At 38.8% G+C, this 21,123-nt stretch overlaps 1 protein-coding gene across 2 annotated transcripts in view; it reads left to right on the top strand.

The window, feature by feature from the left end:
- Cltrn (collectrin, amino acid transport regulator) overlaps positions 1-5,807 on the top strand; it is a 29,727-nt gene extending 23,920 nt beyond the window's left edge. For both annotated transcript variants that reach the window (XM_034485344.2, XM_034485343.2), the window contains one exon: positions 5,135-5,807. In XM_034485344.2, coding sequence (XP_034341235.1) covers positions 5,135-5,291 — 157 coding nt within the window. In that variant the 3' untranslated portion in view covers positions 5,292-5,807. The remainder of the gene's footprint in view (positions 1-5,134) is intronic.
- The last annotated feature ends 15,316 nt before the right edge of the window (positions 5,808-21,123 follow it).

The following is a 21,123-nucleotide window of genomic DNA, read 5'->3' as shown; positions in this document are numbered from 1 at the left end:
AAAACATACACATGCAGTAGTCAGTGTGTTTTGGGTAGAGGCTGCTGTGTCTAAAATAGTGTTCTAAGCTAGCTCCTTTCATGAATCATGTTCCACTCTGAAAGAAAAGTCACTACATATATTTGAAACTCAGTTTTCATCATCTGAAAAACAAGAATAATAAAATCTGTACTGCATTGTAGCAAGAACTCAATAAAATTACACATAGAAAGTATCTAGTGAGGCTCATGCCATGAAGAGACTCATAATTATTATTATTACAATATTATTGAAATAATACTGATTATTAACTAATATTAGAGAACTTGCCCACTGTGATGCATGATTAGAGAGTTGCCAGAAAAGCCAGGCACTATATGGCAAAGTCCACTAAGTCATTCCAGCAACCATGACATTTTCCTTAGGAGTTGTTTAGATGGATCATTAGGACTGTTCTAATTGCCAATAATTAGTTCTGTCTTGTTTGAAAAATATATTTAGCCTAACTGTTGTTTTCCTGGATATTCTTGGGACTTATCTCCTGGGCCCTACTTTTAAGAGAGACATGAATACTCTTTCTGCTTTTACTCATATACTCAGAACAGTATATTCTGGTCAACAACACACTGTATGTACCCTCAAAGACCTCCTGAGATTTCTCGTGTCCTCTTTCTGGACACCTCTCTCTGTATTTATGGGGCATAACCACCCTCAAATCTCCTAGGAGGTAGCTTTATCATAGCTGTCCTTCTCAGACCATTCGAGAAAAAAGTACTCATGCTTTTAGCAGAACATCAAATCAAAATAATCCAGAAAGACAGTTAAGTTTTATTATCCTCAGTAAGAGCAACCCATGGGTACTGGATCAGTTTATTATGGCACAAGCAATGCAATGTGACAAAGTGCTATCAAGTTGTTAGATAACCTTTGAGCTGCTTATCATGTCTACCAACTAACAAGTTCCTGACACTGCAGTTTGTGAAGCCCAGAAGCACCAAGACTTTGAACAACTGGACCCAAGGTCACCCTAAACAAGATGTCCCTCAGTTGCCTCCAACACAGCTCAATTTGATAAGTTCCCATAAGGATTTCCCTCTGACTTTTTCTAGTCAGGACCTGAACCTTCTTTAAAAGAAGAGAAACTCATCTCCTGTTTGTATTTTTCTTTGATTTATTCCCTGTTCACTGTGATACCTGATGGTTCTTCCTTTGTAGTTGAAATAGCGGAGGTCAGATCCCTCTCATTGATCTGCACATATTCAGCTCTGTCATTATTTTCTAACCTCACAAAACTATGTTTTACAGAAGAAACTGGCTGGCCAGTAGACACTGGCCATTGTTTCTCAGACTACCTTTGCATTGCATATTTCACTATGTTTATGTACACATATATAATATGCACATATATATGCCATATCACAGATAGTATATATATGTATGTAAGTATATACCAGTGTGTGTGTGTGTGTGTCCCAAATTTCAAAAATCCACCAAGATTTTTTGTTTTGAGACAATCTTACTATATGGCCCAGATTGGCCTCAAACTCACTCTGTAGTTCATGCTGCTTTGAATTCACAGATGTCATTTGTCTCTGCCTTCTCAGTGCTGAGATTTAGTGATGTGAACCACCACTACCAAAAGGTGTTTGTCATATAGAATGACATAATTCAGAGCAAACTTTGTTTAAAATCTAGTGTTATAGAAAGTTGTTATTCACCCCGAGTCAAAGAACAACTTTAGGGCGGATTTTATTTATTTATTTATTTATTTTTAATTATCTTTAATCTTTTTTTTTTTTTTTTAAGTTCAGTTGTTATCCCCATCTGGGTCTACCTCCCAACTGTTCTTCAATCCATTCCTCCTCCAAAGTCTCTAAGAGGACGTCCCCACCCCCAACCCCTGCCCCACCAGGCCTCCCTACTCCCTGGGGCCTTAAGTCTCTTGAAGGTTAGGTGCATCTTCTCTCACTGAGGCCAGACCAGGCAGTCCTCTGCTGTATATGTGTTGAGGGCCTCATATTGGCTGGTTGGTGTATGCTGCCTGGTTGGTGTGGCTCAGTGTCTGAGAGATCTCAGGGGTCCAGGACAGTTGAGACTGCTGTTTTCCTATGGGGTCACCCTCCTCCTCAGCTTCTTCCAGCTTTTCCCTAATTCAACCACAGGGGTCCCTGGCTTCTGTCCATTGGTTGAGTGTAAGTATCTGTGTCTGGCTCATTAAGCTGCTTGTTGAGGCTCTCAGAAGGCAGCCATACTAGACTCCTGTCTGTGAGTACACCATAGTATCAGTTTTGACTAAGAAAATTATATTTATTATTATTATTATTATTATTATTATTATTATTATTATTATTATTGTGTATCTGTGTGTGTTTGTGTGTATGTGTGTGTCCAGGCCACAGCGTATGTGTGGAGGTCAGAGGGCAACCTTCAGGAGTCAATCTTTTCCTTCTCTTTTGGGTTCTGGGGATCACACCCAGGTCATTAGACATGTACAACGAGTGCTTTTACCCACTAGGTCACCTTGCTGTCCCAAACTACACAGTTTTTTAGGATCATTTATAAATATACATTTCTCAGTAGTATTTCATTTTTTATTAAAAAAATCACTTTTGTCTGTTATAGAATGTGGGTGAGTTAACCTGGTGGGAGGATACTCTCATCATATTAAAGTCTCCTTTACCCAAATCTGTGCTGATTGCTGAGAATTGGAATGGCCAGTGGTGTGTCCTCATCCCAAGGAAGAGGCAACACAATAGCCTACCTTGAAAGACAGTTCCAAACTTCCAATCCTGCATTAAGCCAAATCTTTATGAATTAATGTTGAAAATCCAATGATTCTTATTTAGTGATTGCTCAGAGAGTTACTTGTGCAGTTTTATAAATGCATATACAATGGCAAAGTACTGTCAAATGATAACATTGGAATTGACAGAATTGGAATGCTATTTTATTTTTCATTATGAATATCAACTATTTAAAATTGTATAGTAAGTCATTAGCAAAACCTGTTAAAACAATATTAACTGCTAATTCCTAAGGTTAAAATACGAGTATTTTCTTCATCCATTGAAAGAAAACATATTCATGAAATTTCCTATGTCCCCCTCTTTTCCTCTCTTTCCTTTTCTTTTTGTTTCAGTCTTTCCCTTTTTTCTACTTATGATAGATTCCATTTAACATCTACACTGGACTAATGTTTGATACAATATTAGTTTGTACATCTACTCATCCACTTGTTTGTTCAGTCATCCATCCATCCATTCAACCATCCAAAAATTTGTTATCAATCCACCCAACCATTTCTCAACATTCATTGATTCCCCTGAGTTGAATATCTACCTCTGAGTGAGTCCAGGACAGGTGTTTGTTGTTTTTGTCTTTCTGAGACAAGGTTTCACTATGTACCCCTGAGTGTCCTGAAACTTGTTCTGTAGACCAGACTGACCTGGAACTCAGAGATCGGCATGCTTCAGCCACCCGAGTACTGGGATTAAAAGTGTGTGCCACCGCTCTTACTCTTATTCTCTTACTCTCTTACTCTCTTACTCTCTCTCTTACCCTCTTGCCTCTCTGTCCCCTCCCCCACCTTCCTCTCTCTCCACGTGGTCATGGCCGGCCTCTACTTCTCTTCTCTCTTACCTTTTCACCTTCTTCTCCCCACTTTTGCCCTATCTCCTGAATAAACCTCCTCCCCCTTGGAAAAAAAAGTGTGTGCCACCACTGCCTGGTCAGGACAGTTATTTTAATAAATATCTTTAAGCTTGCAGTTTTGATTATGAGTTTTAGATGAAAAATTTGGGAGGGGAAAGAATGCAGAAAAATAAACAATATTTGGAATCTTCTCAGTGTTCATATGAAAGCACTTGCCATTTTTTCCACCTATGGGTAGTCTTTTGTATCTCATAAGTTGATTATGAGGGTATTTTGAGACCATGTGTATATCTTATGTCTATCTAGCATCACTTTCTCAACTGCGTTGTCTTCATTGATGAGCCTCCACAGAAATGACTGTCATAGCATTAGTGACTTTCCATTATTCTTTATTAGCTAGAATTCTCCTGTAAAGAAGAGCGTTCTTTCCTTTTTTGTGTACTCAATAGTCCTTCAAACACACGAAATTTGAGTCTCTTGTCGGACATTTCAGGAAATCCCCTACTGATCTGCATCAAGTAATCTTTGCCATCTCCTCATCTGTCAGATACCGGAGTTACTCTTACCACTGTGGGAAGTCCTTCATGGTGTCTCAAGGCCACAGTGGTATAGCTCACTATACTTTGAAGAAACACTAAGGAAATGAATTGGGAATAGCAAGGTACACAGGAGGTCAGAACATCAAAAACCTAGCACTTAACTCTGCCATATAGAATTGGAATGACTTGGTGTCGCAGCTGAGTGCTATAATAGAATCAGCAAAGTGGTTTTTTTTTTGACTCCAAACCCAGACTTACCAATGGATACAACTATTTGGTAATGAGTAAAGCCAGTCCGTTTGTAGCAATTCTTCCCTTCAAAGTCAGTTGAATTGGCTTTCTGATATTTCATTAGTTTGAGTTTCACTCAACATTTATAAGACATTACTTTGTTAAATTCCACGAGAGGACTTTATTACCTTTTAAAATCTCATATGTTACAGAATTTGCTTAGAGCTTTTTAAAAGTTTTTAATTTTTTGAGACAAGGTCTCTTTATATAGCCTTGGCTGTTCTGAAACTAGCTCTGGAGACCAGACAGGCCTTGTAATCACAGAGATCCACCGGTCTCTGCCTCCCAAGTGCTGGGATTAAAGGAATACACCACCATTACATGGCTGAGCTAATTTTAAAAAAGTTGCCAGTACACTATATATTTCTTCATGCTCTTTTATGCAACTTGTTTGTATGAATTTATATACAAGTGAATTCATATGTGTGTAATATATTATACCTATTCTTATACTTTTATTCTAGTGTTTTAAATAAGACTACTTGTTCTGATTAGTTTATATATGTCATTAATGCAGAATCTTTATCTTGGTAGTCTTTTTATAGCCCTGGAAAGTACACAGCAGTTATTTCAGCATTCATAACTTCTTACGCCCCTTTCTATTTGCCAAGTTTGTGAACAAGATCATATTCATCCGTAGCTTCCTCATCCACTCTCTTTTTATGTGCTTTCAGGAACAACAAAGGACCACCTGGAGTGGAGGATGCAGAGGACAAGTGTGAAAACATCATCACAATTGAAAATGGCATCCCTTGTGATCCCTTGGACATGAAGGGAGGGCACATTAATGATGGCTTCTCGACAGAGGATGAGCGCCTCACCCCTCTCTGAGAGTGACAGTCCTGTAAGAAATTTTCAAGACGCTTGAATATGATAGACAACAAATTATATCCACAAAGACCACTGAAATCATAAGGTGTAGGCTTCTCAAAATATTCTAGAAGTTTCTTTTTGATAACTGAATATGTAAATGTAGTCGTGTATATTTGTAGTTGCTGATTTGAGCATTTCTAGAAATAAAGTCAGGGCTATAACTATATTTTACATTTTGAAGACCCAAGGAAAAAATTTTCCACTGGTGAATGGCTATAGCATGGCATAGAAATCATTAAAAATGGATCTTTTTGAATACTGTTTATATTACTCTGTATATGATGAAGCTAGGAAAAGTAAACACAAGATGGATAAAAATGGCAATTGAATTTTATTCTGTTCTCACATCAACAGTTGCTTGTATATTTTCTGCATATTAGTCTTTAGTAGAGCAAGCACATCTATTTGTTGTTGACTATGTGCAATTTGTACAAGTCCTATCTATGCTGATTTAATAAAGCAGTGATCATCTCATTTTGATTGTGTGGCTGACTATGCTTTGAAACATTTTCACACGGTGGAACACAGTGAGTCTAATTTTATTAGATATATTTAATTTGATCAACAGCCCTAGAAATGTATGTTGCTCTTATGCATGTACATCCATTTTGTTTTGTTTTCAAGACAGGGTTTCTCTGTGTAATAGCCTTGGTTGTCCTGGAACTCACTTTCTAGTCTAGGCTGGCTTTGAACTCACAGAGACCTGCCTGCCTCTACTTCCAGACTGTTGGGCTTAAAGGAGTGTGCCACCACTGCCTAGCTTTATTTCTGTACATCCTTGCTTGCAGACACATCTTTGTTTTCAGACACAGGTTTTTAAATTTTAAACTAACCTTTAAACTTATGCATAAAACATAAAATTGTATTTTTTAAATTTTAACATTTATTTTTGTGTTTAAACTAACCTTTAAACATGCATAAAACATAAAATTGTATGTTTTTAAATTTTAACATTTATTTTAGTGTTTAAACTAACCTTTAAACTTATGCATAAAACATAAAATTGTATGTTTTTAAATTTTAACATTTATTTTAGTGTGCTTAGTGTGTGTGTGTATGTCTACATGTGTCATAGCATGTATATGGTATGTGGAGGTCAGAGGATGGTTTTTGAGGTATCATTCCTTCTACAATATGGGCTCCGGGGATTGAACTCAGGTTGTCTGGGTTTGCAGTAAGCAGCCTTACCCACAAAACCATCTACTAGCCTAATTGTATATATTTATGTATGTAAAATATAGGCACAGTGATGTATATCTACAACATATTCATAACAATATATTACATATAGAATGATTTTTTTTGAGGCAGGATCTCACTATGTAACTCCAAGCTGGCCTAGAATTCACTGTGTAGGCCACACTGACCTCATGAACTCACAGAGACCCATCTATCTCTACTTTCAGAGTGCTGGGATTAGAGGCATCCTGGAACACCCAGCCTGAAGTTATTTGTTATCTATATACAGCTATGTAATGTTTAATGCAGATTTAACATAGCCATCTTCTCGAAAAACATCACTTCTTTTTGGTGAAAACATTCAAAATATTCTCTTCTATGTTTTTAGAATAAAAACCACAGCATTATCTGTAGTCACCCTACTGTGCAATAGCATACCAGAACTGTATGTTCCTGTCCAACTATTACATAGGTTAATCCCACTGATTAACCCTCCTCCTTCCCTTCCTCCCTGCTACTCTAGTAATAATTATTCTATTCTCAACTTCCTTTTTTTTGGTATGAGGTACAAGGGATTGAAGGCAGGCCTTGCAAATACTAGGGAAACATCACACACCACTGAAAAGCTCCCCAGCCTTTCACTCACAACTTCTATGAGAGGAAAGGAATTTGATCTTTTGGTTAGCAACATATGACTTACTGAAGTACAATTATGTTTTTATTTTATTTAATTTTTAAAGCTTTACCTATATTTTGTGTATGTGAGTACTTTGCCTGAATCTGACTCTGTGCACCACTTGCATGCAGTGCCTAAGAAGGCCAGAAAAGCACCTCAGGGCTCCTGGAACCAGAGTTACAGATAATTGTGGCTGATGGGAATGAAGTAAGTTCCTCTATAAAAGCAGCCAGCACTCTTCACAGCTGAGCCATTTCTCCAGCCCACGAAAGATCCATTTTATATTGTCCACTCTCTTGAGTTCTACACTCTAGAAGCACTCTGGTGTGGCTTTATATAGAGAAGTCTTTAACAGTGAAACGTCATCTGAATTTACTCAGAGTGTGTTAGCAAGCAGAATCCAAGACATGCATTTGCAAGTGTTTTTAGTTGGGGGTGGTGGTGATATTTGAGATATTACAATGTTACAATGGTTTATGGCCCCTCAAAAGATTATAGAACATTATGTATATTATATATTGCATAATTACAATATTACAACTGTATATTATATAATATACATTATATATATATATATATATATATATATATATATATATATATATACAGCTGTTAGGAAAATGTGTTAGTTATAGAAAAAGATTAAGTAACATTAATCACAGTTATGGATTTTATTTGGAAGGCAGAGATGAGCTCATTTTGGTCACTAGCTTATTTTCTCTACTGTTTATCTTGACGGGGAGAGTTTCCTCCCCCTGAAAAAGGTCTGCTCCATTAAGCACCTTGTTTGAGAAGATTTTTATGCTAACAGAAATGTGCTGTAACCTTGACAATCACCAGAACAGCAAAATGGAGCTTCTGCCTCCTGCCTTTGACAAACACTTTGGGTAAGAGAGGAGTCAATCATCAACCCCGCTTCTCCCTTTTAATGTAATGATCATGTAATGCGCCATGTGGGAAACCACTGCGAGGTGATATGTACTGGAAAGCAAATGTAAAGCAGGTGGAAATGAAACTGTTTTTCTATCCTCTGTCCTTAGCGCAAACTCCTCAGTGAAACTGGGGAAACAGGGTGCGTCTGAAAACCAACACAACACAGAAGCACTTAGCAGGGATGGTGACATCTGGACCTATTTCATAGAAGAAATGTAAATGTTCCTACCTTGGTCTTTGAAAATAGACGTTTAACATTCATGTTTCCCATAAAAAGCAACTAAGATAAATGATCGTAGAAGGAAAGAATGGGGGAGTGGGGCTGGGGTATATCTCAGTGGTACAATGCTTGCCTAACGTGTGGGAGGCTTAAGGGTCTAAGTTTCATCCACAGCAACACAAGAAAACACACACACACACACACACACACACACACACACACACACACCACACACGGTGGGGGATAGTGAATTCAGGCATTTAGAACAATTCTCATATTTTATATACAATTATGTATTTCATATTGTGAACTGGGATCATTCCTACGTATCAAGGAATAAGAGTGTTAGGTCTCAAACCCAGAGCAAATGGCTGAGGTGCCATTAACATATCAAAGTAGATCTGGCTGCCAGGTTCTCCCAGGATCTCTCAGTCTCTACCTGTTACAGTGTCCTCCTAACTGGCATACCCTTGCCCACTACCCTGAACTCTCCATCCCAAGTATGGGGCAGAATTTCCCTCCTCAACTGCTCCTCTGGTCCCTACGAAACTCAGCCATTTTGGCTATGCCAGTTTCTTTGCCTAGGCCACCACTCTTGGCCAGAGGCTCCTCTCCCCTTCCCTGTCTCCTTACATGGTTCAACTCAGAGTCATGTTTACTCTGGACTCTCCAAGACATCTCTGCTTCTGAGTATTCTTTCTCATATGTACAACAAACCTCTTCCACCTTACCTAGGAATAGTCATATTCTTCCTTTTTTATTTCATTCATCTGGTGCCAAAACCTGGGGTGCAGATTCTGAGGGACCATCTGGAGCTGGCGAGTTGCAGGAGCAGTCTACAATTGATTTAAACAAGTTTGGAAGCAAAGGAGGAGGAGGAGGAAGAGGTGGGGGAGGGGAGGGGGAGGAGGAAGAGAGAAGAAGAAGATGAAGAAGGAGGAGAAGAAGAAGAAGAAGAAGAAGAAGAAGAAGAAGAAGAAGAAGAAGAAGAAACAATTAAGCCCCCAGACTACTGAGCTCTATTTTAGAAGCCATGAAACTCCATAATATTCTATATTATATTTTATATTCTGTTCTCTCCCTTAAATGAAGACATACAAAACTTTTTTTTTTTGCTTCTTTTCTACTTTCACTTTTTTAATGCTTTTTCCATCCTCAAGAATATGGGTGATGCTTTCCTCTCTATTTCTGAAATCATGCCAGATTCAAGAAATATGAACAAGGACAGGCATGAGTAGCTTCAACAGACCTTGGTAAATTAAAAAGTAGGTCTATCAGCCAGCTTCAGTGGTGACTGTCTGTGGCTGAGGTGGGAGGATGGCTTGATCTCAGGAGTTTAAAAGCAAGCAGTCAAGGCAACACAACAAGACCTGTTCATGAGAAGATTTGGTCCAGTTCCTCATTTGCCCTTATTGCCTTCCATTTTTTCTGCAGCTCTGCTTGCTGACTTCCGTTCTGCACTCTGACGAGGCTGCTCCCTCAACGGTCACTGGAATTTTGTTTGCTAAGGTCATGGCCTTCTTAGTCTTTACCCATCCTGAGTCTCTGTGAAGTTGGGGTTACAGCACCGACACCCTTCAGGATGCCAGTCAACCCCTCCACCAATGAGCTATGGCCTCAGCATTTTTTTAACTTTATATTTGAGACAGGGTCTCACTGAGACATTCAGCTAGGCTTTGAAATCACTCTGTAGGTCAGGAAGTCCTTGGATTTGGGATCCACCTGTGCCAGCTTCCAGGAGAACAGCATGGATGACAGGCCTGCATTAATTATCATGTCCAGCTACACTGGCCTTCATTTAGTTTTTAATCAATATTTCTTCTTTCCCTTTCTACTGCTCTCACCATCCCAGCCTCTGATAAGCATCATTCCATTTTTACATTTATTGAATAAATAGTCTTCCCAGTCACCAATCTAAAGTGAAGCTTTTATCCAGTAACTGGACAAATTGTTTTGTGATTAAGTAGTCAACCATTGCATCAGGTCAAAGGCAAATGACACTTAGGCTCTTTTACATTGTCTTGCTTGCCAGATACCTGAGGATGAGTCACCTGTCTTGTTTCTTCATCACTTGTACCTCCTATGAGCAAGGTTGCAAAGGTCCCTAGGAGGACAGGGCCCTGCTTGAGAAGGAATAGGTTTTTACATTCAGGATAAGCCTTCGGGGCTTCCGCGTGGGATAATTCCAGGTGATGCAACTGCAACTTGCTCTCTTAACAGCTAAAGAAATTTAAACCAATGAGTAAAGGACCTAGAATCTACTGGCTCAAAAGTGGCAAAAGGTGGCCAATGTTAATATGTTTGCCATCATTTTGAGTGACTGGGGCTTTTTACTTTAATCCCTATCACCCATTGTTTGCTTGCTGGATTATCATCTGTGTGGCTATAGCAAGAAAATAGCGAGAGGCTTATATAGGTACCATGAATGTAGATGGGAGTGCTTGGGCATGTCCATTCTAGCAAAGCCATTTACTAAATACTTCATAGGAAACTTGGTTGAAGAATAGAACAGAGTTTTGTTTCTGTGGGGCAGATGGAAGCTTGAGGGTCTTGTGAAGGGCCAGAAATCATCACATTGGCAGTTTTTCTGACTTGTGTAATTTTTGCATGCATTAAGAAGTGAAGTAGATTTCGATCTGTGCGTTCCCTTTTTCCACCAGGTCTCCCTATCTTTGTAATCAGGGACTTATCTTACCCCTAAGATTTAGTCATGTGAAGACTAAAAAAGATTTCCTTAAATAAGCCCCCCCCCACCTTGTTTTTCTCTGTGGATTTGAGTTGGGAAGTTTCCATGTCACTTTTTATAAGTCATAAAAAGATGTATGTCATTTATTGGTCTTATTTTATTCACTCGGGTTTACGGTTCTTTTGTTTGTTTTGTCTTGCTTTTTTTTTTTTTCTCGATACAACTCAATGCGTCTTCGGACCTCTGTAGGCTCCCGTACTCACATGGCACACATATATCCAGGCATATATTTAAATACATAAAATTAAATAAATCTCTATAAAATTGCATTAGGGGGAGGGGAGAGTGTGATGGTGTAAATGTAATGGCCAGAGGACAACTTCCAGAAGTAGGTTCTCTTACCATTAGGAGGGCCTTGGGGATTGAACTTGGGTTACCAGGCTTGGCAGCAACTGCCTTCCTTTATCTGCTGAGCCATCCCAACAACTATCATTTTGACATTTTGACGAAGGAACTCCTGTGGTCCAAATGGTCCTTGAACTTCCTGCTTAGCTGAGGCTAGACTTGCCGAAGACTAACGTAAGCGTCAGTCATCTTGTCTGGTCTTGTTTCTGTTTTGATTCCCTTTGTTCTACCTTTATCTTATTTCAGTTAAAAAATGCTAAACCATCAGCTTCTCTTCCTGGAATAACTGGAACATATCATGCCAGGTGCGCACCCTAGAGAGGGCAGGAACTGGGAGGGGTGTCTGGAACCCCATGACTGGAGAGTGTTTGAGGGAGTTGCCAGGAGGACGGTGGAGGCAAGCGGAGTACAACAGTGAACATCATGCACAGCGGCTCACAGCAAAAGCAGAATCTTGGACAGTTGGGGGTGTGTTTCACAGTCGGAGAGGCCAAAAAGGAGGGTTGTTATTTTGCTTTCCAATTAGATAGCTGTATGGATAACTGCCTGCTGCAAATTCCTGCGCCCTGAGCTGAGTGGAGACCTGTTTTCCTTGCGCTTTTTCTTGTCTGTAGTAGAGAGGATGTAGAAAGAGCTGCATCCAGAACTGTAACTCTCTTCATCCTGGTACCAAGACCAATTTAGAGAAAGAAAAACCCCAGTGTTTCCTGTTACAACAGAAAAATTAGGCCACGCCGTTCCTCGTTCTCAAATATCTCCTACTAATTTCTCCCAGGGGAGAAGCCCAGGTGTCTCAAGGGTGGGAAGCCCCCCCCCATTCTGTCCTTAGCCCCTATAAACCCCCACCTCTCTAGATCTTAAAACATGCTCATACGTGAAACAAAGGTAGAAAATCAGTTTAACAAACAAACATGTGCCTGTCCATTGTCTTTACTGAACCACTTATAAGTGGCCTGATAGAAGATTTAGGGGAGCCTGTAATCTGGGAGGGCTGGGAACCAGAGACTGAGGGTTTCATTCTTCTCACGTTATAAAAGTAGGGATGGGCTTGGTTGCCTAGGGAACTGGTGTCCTTATACCAGCAATTGAAGTGGCACGGTGGTAAGGGGGGGGGGCACAGATGGCTGTAGTCAGAGCTTATCCTGTCAGAGCATTGTTTAACCGGAACTCTGGTTCTCCATGCTCCCTCACTATAGTCAGGACTACACTCAAAACTCTGAGCCAGGGATCGATCCAACAGAACCTTCCAGAGATGCAGTTTATACAGCCTCCTTCAGAAATGTGTATCAGTGTTTACAACTGTCAAGCGATTCTCCCTTAGGGCTAAACATGAGCTTGTGCAGTGTCCTCTCAGCCATTTCCTCTTGTTCCTGTCTCAAGAGATGCTTCGGTATCTGGTCAATGTCTTTTGTGTGTTGACGTCAACAAGCTCTAAGGCAAAAGTACTCTGCTATTTCTGTCTATTTTTAAAAATTGTAATTATTTTCTCCTTCAAAAATCATAGTCGTTTATCTGAGCCTCTTCCCACCTTCCACAGAAAGAAATGGGAGTTGAAATGTAAAACCCACTCATAGGTTAAAGCCCATTTTTCATACTGGGTAACACAGACTAGGCATTAACCAAAAATACTGAGCATTAAGATATGGTTTGGCACACTCAGAAAGGTAACAGTGACTGACATATTCCACTAAAGCAGTAAAAGAAGGGTCTGGCACCCAGCAAGCATCCAGTGGCTTTTGGAACTTAATTCTCAGTAGCAACAGTAGCAGTCCCTGTGGCTCAACTCTTTGTATCCCTCAAAAAACTAACTGGACATCCCATCCGGGAAGGTCTTGTAACTGTACAGATCTGAGCTCACCCACATTGTAGTTTATCTACATTGTCTGAAAACAATTCCCCAACGACAGAGTCAGTGTGGTCTGTGTGATGTCCATTCTCGAGTCTACTTCTAGTAGTAGGGCTTGTTGATACTGCATGGGGAGTTTGTATCCATGGAAAACATTCTGATAGTGCTTTGAGGAACTCTCTCTCCTCTCTAACCAGAGCATTGTCTTATTGGGCATTCTTTGCATGAATACAGGAAGAAGTGAAGAAAGAGTTTTTCAATGTAACATAAATACTTTTTAGTACATATTTACACAGTCCTCTGTCTAATTAGTTGACCTTCATGACATATATATATATATATATATATATATTATCCAGGAACCTCCACTTGTTAGTTGGACTTGGGCTCTTTAACTAACCTCTTTCAGTTTTCACTTATACTCCCACAAAATGAAAAAAAAAGACCCCTTCCTTGTGGAGTGACTCTGTGCACTCAAAGCACAACAATCAAAGAAAAAGAGACCCAAATTTGGGAAAAAGATGGGAATCAGGGAGAATGAGGGAACCTAAAAGAGAAACATGGGAGACAGCAGAGGGAGGGAAAGGAAGGGGTGGGATGATGTAATTGTATTTTTAAATATATTAAAAAAATAAAATGCGTGATTGTGAAATGCCTCACATAGGATCTTACATGTAAATGTTAACCATTATTTATGACTAATAAAGACTCCTGATAGGGCTTGAAGACAGGCTGCTATACCTTTCAATGTAGAGTTTTGGGTATTAAATAGAATGCTAAAGCTCACCAGCTTACTTCCCGTATTCAGTATATATATTCATGGTGACATCACATCTCCAGCACTGTAGAGGCCAAGAGATATTGACTTAAAACAGAAGACTCCGGCATCAGCACCTCTTATAATTCTAAGTTCATGTATTTGTGGGGGCATTGAAGCCCACACCTTTAACTTATGACTTTTAGACTAGTCGTCTTTGAAGTTAGGATACTATAATACTGAAGAGTTACAAAGTACCACATCTACTCCCCATCTAATAATATTGGGAAATGAAGGGGTTCTATAATCACCCACACTTTCCCTCACATCTCTCCCATTTAGCACCCTTGGGCACAGTGCTAGTTTTACAGGATAAAATTTTGGAGATCTGATCAAGCTTCCTTCTCTGGCTCTATAGACAAGAAACACCAGTGAATTTCACCCAGAACATCACCCTGGTTGTGTTAGCTCTTCGGAAGCAATCATGTCCTTGAAGCTTATAATCGTTACAGCATCACTGATGTTCTTCTCTGACACAGTGTGTGTGAGGGACACAAATGGAGAGAATTTTATGCATCATAGAGTCATTTTCACACATGGTGTCTTCTCAACAATCATTCTCTTTCAGAACTTTAGGATATATATTATCATATTATTTTCATGATGTACTAAACTATGAAGTCATCAAACATCTTGACTTTATTTGGGAGTTCCCCCCCCCATATTAATCACAAAGTTTACTTTAAATCAACTGCCCAATTACATAATATTAAAAAAAGCTGTGGTGACCTAATTATCTCATGTAGTATAGAAACGGAACTTCAGAGGATGAGCAGACTTCTGGGTTATAGGAGTCAGAGAATCCCAGAGATCTCATGATTCATAAGGTTACCTATACTTTTATAATTGATGTCAGCTATTTACTGTGAAGTAAATACACCCATCCCAATAACACAATTGTTGTTAGCAGTGTGGCGCCTCTCACAGCTGCAGATCATAACTATTACATCCTTGTTCTCACAAACTATGACTGTAGGAATGAGTATATCAACATGGCTGCTAGAGAAGCTCTCCTTATTTTTTATGGAGTCAGAATATGTATACATCTTTATAGGGTACATTATGACAACCCAGTGTCATAGTATAAACAGTATGTAATAATCAAATCATGGTGAAAAGCACTTTTTTTTCTACTCAAATTGGAATCATCCTTACGTTTGGGGAAATTCTTCCTCTGTTAGTCATTTTATAAGATACCATAGTTTGCTTTAACTAATAACTATCTTACCATGTTAAGGAACTGGAAGTAATTTCCCCATTCTGTGTTTCGGTGATCCTCATTGAGTTTATTGTCTCTCCATCTCTGTCTCCTCCAAGTCTCTTGTGACTATTAGTCCATCCTGTTCTGCAAAATTGAGTTGATTTATTGGTTTCTACAAATGAACGAAAGCATGCATGACTTACTTTCTTTCTTTCTTTCTTTCTTTCTTTCTTTCTTTCTTTCTTTCTTTCTTCTTTTCTTCCTTCCTTCCTTCCTTCCTTTATCTTGTTCATTTGTTCTCTCTCTCTCTCTCTCTCTCTCTCTCTCTCTCTCTCCTGCCTCTGGAGTATTTCCTTTAACATAATGACCTCTCTGGGATGGACTCATTTTTTGTTGTTTTTTAAAAACACTAAAGATTTATTTTTATTTATGTGACTCTGTGTGTCTTTGAATGTATGCCTCATATGTGTGGGTTCCCTCAGGGTCCAGAAGAGGGTATCAATCCCCTAGAGTTGGAGTTAAAGGTGCTTGTGAGTTTTCCAACATGTGTTCTGGGAACCAAATTTGGGTCCTCTAGAAGAACAGCAAGTGCTCTTAACTGCTGCGCCATCATTTCGTCCCCCATGGTATGGACTCTTAATGGAATTCTAATATTCTGAGTTCATAGCACTCCTAGATTATGGAATAAATAAATTAGCACTCTTATAATGACTAGTCCTATGCTTGCTGAGTTTGAAGATCATAGATATCTCCTGATGACATCCCCAGAATATGTATTTTATAGACTATTAGAAAATTTTATATTTATACTCTAGTATTCTATTATTTTAGGGAATGTTCCAATTTGCTATCACTATTAGAAAAGTGCCTTCTACCTCATCTAAGGATTCTGATAAATGTAGTTGTGGCAAAATGAATGCTAGTTTATGGCTACAGATGGGACAGTACTAAATATGACTGAAGAACCAATATAACAAAAACTTAAAATGAATGAGTAAATTTAATAAAATTCTTTCAAATAAAAGTTATTAATGAGATCAATTGTAAAGATTTCCATATGTCTTATAGAACTCCTTGACATTCCAGTTTCATAGGCAGCAATGAGTTTGGTATTGTGGTAATTGTGACATAAAGATATTTTGTCTTATACAATGTCAGAGTATCCTTACTCCTTTTGTTGCCTAATTCAGTGATTGGAGACTGAGATATCTGGGTCAAGACAAAGAATGACCTGTATTCAACACTTACACTTGTAACTTCCTAAATTAATAGTATGATCTTTGAAGTAGTAGTTTGATGGATGTAGATTTTCATTTACAAAAAGTGGTGCCAATTTCTTTCTTACAGGATCACTTATTTGATCTCTTTAGTGACTTAACACATATAAGGTATCTATCCCAATATCTGGCTTAGAATAATCATGCCATTTTCTTCTCATGTCATCCAGTATATTAATTCAAATTGTAGCTCCAAATTTCATCTTATATGAAAAGAATTACCTGCCCCCTTTCAGTTGATACCACCCTCTACCATATTTTGTGATTGGACTCTGAATATAAAATAAGTGGCACAGAATAGGCAACTAAGTTACCTTCCTTCTCTTATTGTTGAGGTTCTATATGGTGCCTTCATCCAATTAATATTTAGTGTGTGCCTATTTTGTGATGTTCACTTTTCTAAGCAGCTGAAGCTAATAAGCAGTGAACAAAGCAGACAACTCTCTAACCTCTTTGAGTTGATGTTCTAGTAGGGCAGGCTATATTAAAGATAAACTAATAGAATGTAATTATCCACATATGGTGATAAGTGTTGTGGAGGACAATAAAAGATGGAAATTGTCTAAATAGTGCTAATTTATCTGTATGTGGTGATAATGAGGACTAGTTTTAATAATGTGATTGTGTAGGTGGAATTCTGTTTCTTGACTCATTAGAAGATTATGATATTTAAAAAATTCAAATTGTCAGATTGGCAAATTGCAAAAAATAAAATCAATTCATTATAGCCTTTATCAGCATTTCTTCTGGACATAACTTTTAGAAATTAGTACAGTTGCAATAATCTAGGTATATTAGTTACTCTTCTCATAGTTGTGGCAAAATACCTGATAAGAAACAGTTTAGAGATGAAGGGTTTATTTTGGTCCACTCCTGTGGTGAATGCAATCCATCATGGTGAAGAATGCAAGGTAGTGGGAACACGAGGCAGCTGCTCACATTGCATCCATGGTCTAAAAGTAGGGAGAGATGAGGGGTGGCACGTAGCTCACTTCCTCCTTCTGTTAAGTTTCAGGTTCCATAGGATGGATGCTGGTACTTATAGTCAAACGTTGTGTCTCTTAGGTGATTCAAAACTTACTCAAGTTTACAATAAAGTTTAAACCACCATGCTACATAATATTTCATTAGCTTTCAAGGGCTCTCATTCTATCTAATGTCATACTCCCCTTAATTTCACACCTGATTTCATCTGCTCTCAAAAGCTAAGCAGGGTCAGGCTTGGTTAGTTCTTGGATGGGAGACATTTGTTATTACTAGGTACTGCAGGAGGTACCATCTTCCAGATTGATAAGAGGGACTCTGAATAGATGGAGATGAGGGAGGAGGTTAGTAACTGGTTTTGACTAGGATACCTCTGATGACCTAAAATAGACACATCCCTTAGATGAATGAGGATGAGTACAATGAGGTCACCAGGCACAATCTGTCAAGAAGACAACTACCATTGAACATTTCCAGTTGGAGCAGAAAGCATGACTCGTAGCCTGGGATAGAAGCCAACAAAAGCGAAGGCTTTTCTAAGATATTTAGAGATAATTAGGAGCATTAACCAACATGGAAAATTCTTTAGTCACCTTTAAACTTTAGCTGAGAGACAGGATCTGGCTCTAAAATGAAGGGTTTTTTTTTTTTTTCTATGTTCTGAATGCCCACCAATGTTGAATCTCTTTTGCATTGGCTCTAAATCACTTAACTTTGATTATCTTTTACGCTAGTTGCCTTTCCTGGATATTCATCTTATGCCAGCTCACTGTCTCTGTGCTTCTAAGACAGTTCTAATGTGACTGAGAACTAGTGGTCAAGTTCCCAAAATTCCCCTGCACCAACACTATTTGTATTTCGAAGATGACTCCTCTAGGGATGGTTGTTTCAGTAGCCTTTTTTAATTTGTCCTTTTGTTCGTTTGTTTTTTGAGACAGGGTTTCTCTGTGTAACTCTGGCTGTTCTGTAGACCAGGCTGGTCTTGAACTCAGAGATCCACCTGCCTCTGCCTCCTGAGGACTGGGACTAAAGGTGGACACCACCACACCTGGATCTTATTTTTTGTATCTTATTTCTCTTCAGTCTGGACTAAGTAATAATTTTCAGTACACTGGGATCACTTCGTCTTAACTATCAAGATGTGTTTAATTTACCATCTTTAGTTGGCAATTATCAGATTGAAATTCTTATCCCTGAACTCTCTGCCAAACTTCATATTTGTCTTCTCAGCATCTTCACTTGGGTTTCCCACTGATCTTACAAGCTCCACCAGACTCTTAATCATCCCACTAAACCTGTTTACTAGCAATCTTCTCCTAAATTGATCTCAACTTTGACCTTTTTATTTGCTTAGCTTCCAAAAGACTGGAATGATCCTTCAGCTTATGAGACTCCTTTAAAAAAAATTACAACGTGCATTCAGAATCTAACCATGCTTTGCCAATACTGCCACCACCAAGCCCCTATCATACCTTGCTTATGGATGAAGGCTGTCCTTATTGATTTCTGCATATAGTTTTTCCTTATGTAGTGTACTCTAGGAATAGCAGCCAAAGTGGTTTCTCTCAAATATAAACAAGATCATGTCACATTTCTATTTTACCTTTGTCACAAATCCTGTTTCATGTAGGATAAAGCCTCAATATTTTGGAAAGCTCTCAATTGTAGAAAGTTAGGGTTGTTAAGGTCCTAGACATACATTGACATTAGTGGTTCCAGTGCATAAATTGATAGCCCCTGTTCCAGTGATGTCTGATATTTTATAGTCTATATGTGAAGATACATCAGTGTTACTGTATCAAGTAAGACAGAATCATAAATTTCAGGAACTCATAATCAGTATAACTTCCCAGGAACACACCCAGTCTTCCTACAAATTGGACTTCTGTTGAAAAGATTTGTCAAGTTGGCTAATGGAGATTATCTGTAGGAGGAATGGTCTATTGTGAAATTGGATATAGGAAAAGGATAGAGTGGGCAGAAACCAACTTGCCCTGTTTTCTAAAGAATGTATGAACTTTCTGTATGTGATCAATGTGTAGCCAAAACTAATTGTGGTAAGTGTGAATCATTCCTGCTCATGTAAACTTTAGGTAACTCTCTCTATTTTGTATTCCTAATATCACCCTTTTTGTTTCTATCAGAAGCATTAGTCAATCAATTTTAAGATAAAGTGTTACCAGAAATATTCTTTTTTTAAAAAAAATGTTTCGAGCACGGGGAAGTAGAAGATGGTCTTGCTCTAGCTGTTTGGCAACCTTACTGCTTGTGACTCAGTTGGAAGTACATCCAAAGTTGATCAGTAAGGGAAATCTGGATCTCAAAGTCTGTGGACTTTGTTTTAGAAGACTGATGATCCACCCGCAGGTATATGCAGAGGAAGCTTCCTGACAGAACCTCATGATTATGCAGTTTCCACTGAGGTCTTAGCAGACAGCAGATCAAAAGCAGGGAGTCTTGAGGTGGGTGGGGCTACTAAGAGCTGATACTCCAATAAGCCATGTGAACTCAGAGTGTGCAGAGACAGCAGAATTATTAGCAATAAAACTACTTGGAGTAATTTACTGCAGAGCCCTCAGGTCCACAGTATGGACTAGCCAGTAAATAATATTCAGAAAAGAAAGAAAACAACAACAAAATAATACAACACAAAGCAATACCCAAGCACATCAGAATCAGTATGAAATCTGCCCTGTGGCACTTTCTATTTCAAATAGGTTTAAAGCATAAAATTGGTGTAGTCAAAACATCACATTTCTGCTTTGCTTGTGTGGGCCTGCTTATTCTGAGAACATGCCAGACTGGTGAGGACTTACTAGATACTTGCAGTTAGTAGGTGACTGAAGCTACGACGCAACAGAGAGTAGGCACCTATCTCTTACCAGCCTGTAACCCACTCCTGTCAGTCGTGGGAATTTAGATCAGTCACGAGAGCACTAGGAAGTTGTTTCCTTAATTGTACCAGGATCTCGCAATTCCCATTTATAAATGTTATGGCGAAGAGGTTCAGTGTAGAGCCTGGTGCAAAGCAAGTGTAACCACAAAGATAGTATCTGGAAATATCAGGAGGGGGCCATTATGTTTATGATTTTTCCCTTCTTCCCTCAAGACAGCACTATTCTTTCTGTATGGAGGAAGCGTTATACCTGGGCCTGACTATTAGGCTATCAGAGTATCAGAGCACCTGGCATATTTTTCATGGCTAAGATCAATCAGACTTTCTCTCTTTGAATTCTTTACTTTCACTAATGAACCGGCTTCTTCCACAGGTGTTTTTTCTTACCTATTTTAGCATAGGCTAGTTAAAAAAAAATCAACAAATCAGGATCCCACAGTCCAAATGGACCCTAAAATCAAGCCCTTAGCCAAGCCCCGATGCAATGAATGTCCCTGAAGGATTGTCTGACAGACAGGTTGCTTAAATATCTCAGTATGAAAGTTTATAAATTATTACACTGCCGCTTTCATTATGAGTAGCTTTTATTACTACTCAGGTATGAATTAATAAAATGCACTATCTCCATGAGACCAGTAGCTTTGCAGTAAAGAAATTATGTACAAAGTAC

Source organism: Arvicanthis niloticus, chromosome X (assembly GCF_011762505.2).
Source record: "Arvicanthis niloticus isolate mArvNil1 chromosome X, mArvNil1.pat.X, whole genome shotgun sequence".
Lineage (NCBI taxonomy): Eukaryota > Metazoa > Chordata > Mammalia > Rodentia > Muridae > Arvicanthis > Arvicanthis niloticus.
Note: the sequence above shows the minus strand (reverse complement) of the source record. Positions and strands in the feature narration are given on the sequence as shown.